The 5,000-nt window shown below is 30.5% G+C and overlaps 2 protein-coding genes and 1 non-coding gene across 3 annotated transcripts in view; all 3 read left to right on the top strand. All coding sequences in view use genetic code 11, as the record gives it.

Moving 5' to 3' along the window:
* The first annotated feature begins 1,395 nt into the window (after nt 1-1,395).
* On the top strand, nt 1,396-2,496 carry rps16 (ribosomal protein S16). Its single transcript has 2 exons — nt 1,396-1,435; nt 2,270-2,496. The coding sequence occupies exons 1-2, from the start codon at nt 1,396-1,398 to the stop codon at nt 2,494-2,496; spliced, it is 267 nt and encodes an 88-aa protein (YP_817464.1).
* Nucleotides 2,497-3,352: 856 nt separating this feature from the next.
* Nucleotides 3,353-3,389, top strand: trnK-UUU. Its single transcript has one exon. It is a non-coding gene; the product is annotated as a tRNA-Lys (tRNA).
* Nucleotides 3,390-4,099: 710 nt separating this feature from the next.
* matK (maturase K) overlaps nt 4,100-5,000 on the top strand; it is a 1,518-nt gene continuing 617 nt past the window's right edge. Inside the window, exon 1 of the mRNA in view lies at nt 4,100-5,000. This exon is cut by the window's right edge and continues 617 nt beyond it. Coding sequence (YP_817463.1) covers nt 4,100-5,000 — 901 coding nt within the window.

Here is a 5,000-nt window from a genome sequence, read left to right as displayed (position 1 = left end):
TAATTTTAGGTGAAATGTGTTTCTGATTTCTGATTTTTATCTTTTATGAATCATACTTTTTTCACAAACTTAACTCAATCGAGTTCAAATAACACGCAGGTATAAATTAATCTATTTAGGATCCGGGTAAGATGGGAACATGAATTCCACACGTTTGAATTCAAATTCAAAAAGGGCGAGTGATCTTTTCATTATATGTTCAAAATCTTCCTAATTTAGAGAAGTTAGTTATTTAGAAAAACCCTCTGTCCCATATCTATTTTCTATTTTATCAAAATTGAAATTTTCAACGATTCTATCTATTATTCTTTATCTCGTAAATGGGGTAGTCTAATTATTTATTAATTTTTCTATGGATTTCTGAATTCTAACTATATTTGGTACTAATAAAGTTGACTCAAACTCAATAGAATTAAGTCTCTTAATGTTAATATAGGTTAGGTTGAAATAAAAAAAGGAACAGCTTAATCTGGACTTCTTTAGTTTTGTGTCTAGGTAGTTTGTATCTGCGATCAGAATCCCCTTTTTCATTTCTGTTATGTCCCATTATTCCCATAGAATGGGTGAGCAGATAAGAATTAATCATTAATGGGAGATATTAAAATATTTGCGTCTGTCCGAACTACATTATCAAAAATTTAACAAAACTCCAATGCTATATTATGTAATTATATATTTAACAACCGATATATTTTCTTTGAATCTCAGTTTGGGTATTTCGTGTTGGGTCCTAATGAAAAATTGTAAATCTATGTAACACATGAGATGGTGGTGCTTTATATCTTTTATTGTTTTTTATTCACTTTCTATTTCTAGTAAGATAATAATGTTACTTAAAAAAATACATATAAAATGAGGAAAAGTTTATCGTATATGTTTTTATTGTTCTATTTCACTAATAAAAGTCTTTCGATTTTTGTGTGAAAAAGTTTTGTGATACGAAAATTACAAATTGAAATTTGTAATATAGACTATTTAGATTAGAATGGTGACAGGGCAGTTGTTCAGTTGATTTGATAGATACGAAAACCCCTCCCTTACCTATTTATTTTTTTGTTTGCTCTAGTTTATTAATTTAATTCAATTAAGAAGGACTTATCTTTTCTACGATGATCAAATAGGGTCCTTATTGTCAATTTTATTCAAATAATGATACGAGCTTTTTTTAATTATGAATGTTTTTTAAAATTATGAATATTTTTAATGATTCCTTAGAAGTTAAATGGACTCTTTGATAGAGGTCTTACTAAAACTTCTTTAGAAAAATCTTTATTGATCTATATCTATCTATAAAAAGAGTATAGAGTACGACGTCTATGCACTAATTGAACCAATGACTATTCATGATTCCATAATTGAATCAATTCCATACCGGTTCCAAATTAGAGGAATGTTATGCTAAAACTTCGTTTGAAACGATGTGGTAGAAAGCAACGTGCGACTTGAAGGAGACGACCTTTTGTGGATTCTTTATTATATCCACCATTTTCCATTTCTATAGGAATGAAAGTGCTCTTGGCTCGACATCATTTGGTAATGTAAATAGTCCAGGATAGAGCTCGAGTAGAAAGTATTAATTGATTTCTCGGAGCAAAAATCTAGGGTTAATGCAAATCAATAAATTGGAACAACTTCGTGAGAATATAACTTCGATATAAAAATCGAAAGGATCCTATTCGAGGAAGTTTCCCATTCAAAAGGAAAATTTGTTGGGATTAATCAAACTTTTTCGACCCAAAGTGTATCACGCGGGAATCAAATGTCCACAAGATTCTTTGATAGAAGGAAATTCCAAAAAGGGTATGTTGCTGCCATTTTGAAAGGATTAAGAAGGACCGAAGGAATGTCTAAACCCAATGATTGATAAAGGATCTCAGAACAAGGAAACACCATTTAAATTGTCTCAATAAATGAGCCCGACTTAGTATCTTAAGATAAGAAATAAAAATTTTAAAGGAGACAAATAAGGGGGTAAAGACCACTCAATAAATGAAATTGCCTAACAATTTTCTTTTGAGCTATTTAAAAGTTATCTAACTTGAGTTATGAGTACGAATGATTTCTTTTTTTTTTTTCAGGAATGAAAAAGAAAAAAAAGACTTAAACCGCAGTCTAATTGATTTGATGATTTTATGCACCTTTTATGATTTACTAGAATTCAATACATAGATAAAACTTCGAATCAAATTATTTTTTTCTCGAGCCGTACGAAGAGAAAACTTCCTATACGTTTCTAGGAGGGGTATTGTTCATTTACATCTATCTCAATGAGCTGTCTTTCGAATCGTTGCAATTGATGTTCGATCCCGAAGAGAAGGAAAAGATCTGCAGAAAGTGGGTTTTTATGATCCGATAAAGAATCAAACTTATTTAAACGTTACTGCTATTCTATATTTCCTTGAACAGGGTGCTCAACCTACAGGAACTGTTCAAGATATTTTTAAAAAGGCGGGGGTTTTTAAGGAACTTCGCCCTAATCAAATGAAGTTCAATTAAGGAAAGAAATGCAAAAAGGGGGGTATATAAAAAAGAATAGAGAAAGATTCTATAAAATTATAGAAAAGTCACTACACCCCCCCTTCCCGCCCTATTAGTATCTATTTTTCATTGTTTTCTCATATTCTATGCGACAAAGTCTTATAAAAAAGAAAGAGGGAATCGAGGTAAGTTTGCTTATTCTACTTATTTTATTTTTTATTGAATACATTTTTGATTGGTGTGGATTAAATAAATCAGGGACTTTTTCACCACGTCCTTATTTATTTTCTCATCTACACGTGTAGAATAGAATTATTTAGATATGCAGTGTCAATCCAACGATTTGATCAGTTTGTATTTTAACTGTCAATTGAATTTATTGTATTTTTTTCCATATATTCTTTTCGCAACATTTCTATTGACAACAGTGTATCGAACAAATATAATTCATTGTGATAAGTCAAGTGGATCTATTTAGTTTCGTGCCCTAGGTTTGTTTTTTTTACTTTCAAACCGTGGGTTCTATTATATGCAAGGTTTTTTGATTGATTGAAAAAGTAAATGAAAAAGTAAATTAAGGGGGGTCGGTCTATAAATTTTGATATTTATCTATTTTTTTATTTTTATCGAATTTTTTCTGAGAATTTCTTGTATTTTCATCTGCCTCTATTCATTTCATTTTTATGTTTTTGTTTTGAATGCATTAGAAAATCTTTTTTTATTTGTTAGCTCAACACTTTGATTGCCTTGTCTAATGTCTTTGTTGAATTTGTTTTCATTCTGATTGTATCTATACACTTAATATATTATATATTATATTTTATAGATTTTTTTAATTTCTTTTTTATTTATTTTTTATTTTAATTTATTCTTCGGGTTGCTAACTCAACGGTAGAGTACTCGGCTTTTAAGTGCGGCTAGCATCTTTTACACATTTAGATGAAGCAGGGGATTCATCTATACCATCGGTAAAGTTTGAAAGACCACGACTGATCCTGAAAGGGAATGAATGGAAAAAACAGCATGTCGGATTGAGGGAGAGTTCTGAGAATGTTTCATTTTTACCGGATCAGTAGAAAAGAAAAACCCGGTTCGAATTCTTGGAATGGAAGAAAATAAAGTTGGGTTGAATGAATAAATGGATAGGGCCTCGCGGCTTCAATTAATTATAGGGAAAGATAAAGAAACGAGCTTCTGCTCTGAATTTGGAATAATTTCCTGATCTAATTAGACGTTAAAAATATATTAGTGCCCGGTGCAGGAAAGCTTTCACTCCCATGAGTGAATTCTCAATTTTTCAACGAATCCTAACTATTCTAACTCTCCATTATGAAACGGAGATGTGTGTGTAGAAGAAACAGTATATTGATAAAGAAAATTTTTCCGAAATCAAAAGAGCGATTGGGTTGAAAAAATAAAAGATTTCTAACCATCTTGTTATACTATAACATAGACTAAAAATGACTAAAAATGTAAAAAAGAGAGGATAGAGAATCTGTTTATAAGTTTATACTCGCCCCGAGGTATCTTTTATTACTAAAATACTTTGTTTTGACTGTATCGCACTATGTATCATTTGATAACCCCCAAATCTTCTACCTTTGGTTCAAATTAAAATCAAATGGAGGAAATTCAAGGATATTTACAGCTTGATAGATCTCAACAACACGGCTTTCTATATCCACTTATCTTTCAGGAGTATATTTATGCACTTGCTCATGATCATAGTTTAAACCGATCGATTTTGTTAGAAAATCCAGTTTATGATAATAAATCCAGTTTCCTAATTGTGAAACGTTTAATTACTCGAATTTATCAACAAAATCATTTTATTATTTTTGCTAATAATTCTAATCAAAATCTATTTTTTGGTCACAACAAGAATTTATATTCTCAAACAATATCAGAAGGACTTGCATTTATTGTGGAAATTCCATTTTATATACGATTAATATCTTCTCAAGGGGGGAAAGGGATATTAAAATTTCGTAATTTACGATCAATTCATTCACCATTTCCTTTCTTAGAGAACAATTTTTCACATTTAAATTCTGTGTTAGATATACTAATACCCCATCCCGTACATCTGGAAATCTTGGTTCAAAACCTTCGTTATTGGGTAAAAGACGCCTCCTCCTTGCATTTATTACGATTCTTTTTCCACGAATATTGGAATTGGAATACTCTTATTGATAGAAAGAAACCCAGTTTTGATTTTTCACCAAAAAGAAATCAAAAATTATTCTTCTTGTTATATAATTCTCATGTATGTGAATACGAATCCATTTTCTTCTTTCTCCGTAAGCAATCTTCTCATTTGCGATCAACATCTTTTGGAGTCTTTCTTGAACGGATATATTTCTATGAAAAAAAAGAACGTCTTGTAGAAGTCTTTGCTAAGGATTTTCAAGCCAGTCTATGGTTGTTCAAAGATCCTTTCATACATTATGTTAGGTATCAAGGAAAATCCATTCTGGTTTCAAATGGGACGCCTCTTTTGATGAATAAATGGAAATCTTACC

Source organism: Coffea arabica, chloroplast (genome assembly GCF_036785885.1).
Source record: "Coffea arabica chloroplast, complete genome".
In the NCBI taxonomy this organism is placed as follows: Eukaryota; Viridiplantae; Streptophyta; class Magnoliopsida; order Gentianales; family Rubiaceae; genus Coffea; species Coffea arabica.
Note: the sequence above shows the minus strand (reverse complement) of the source record. Positions and strands in the feature narration are given on the sequence as shown.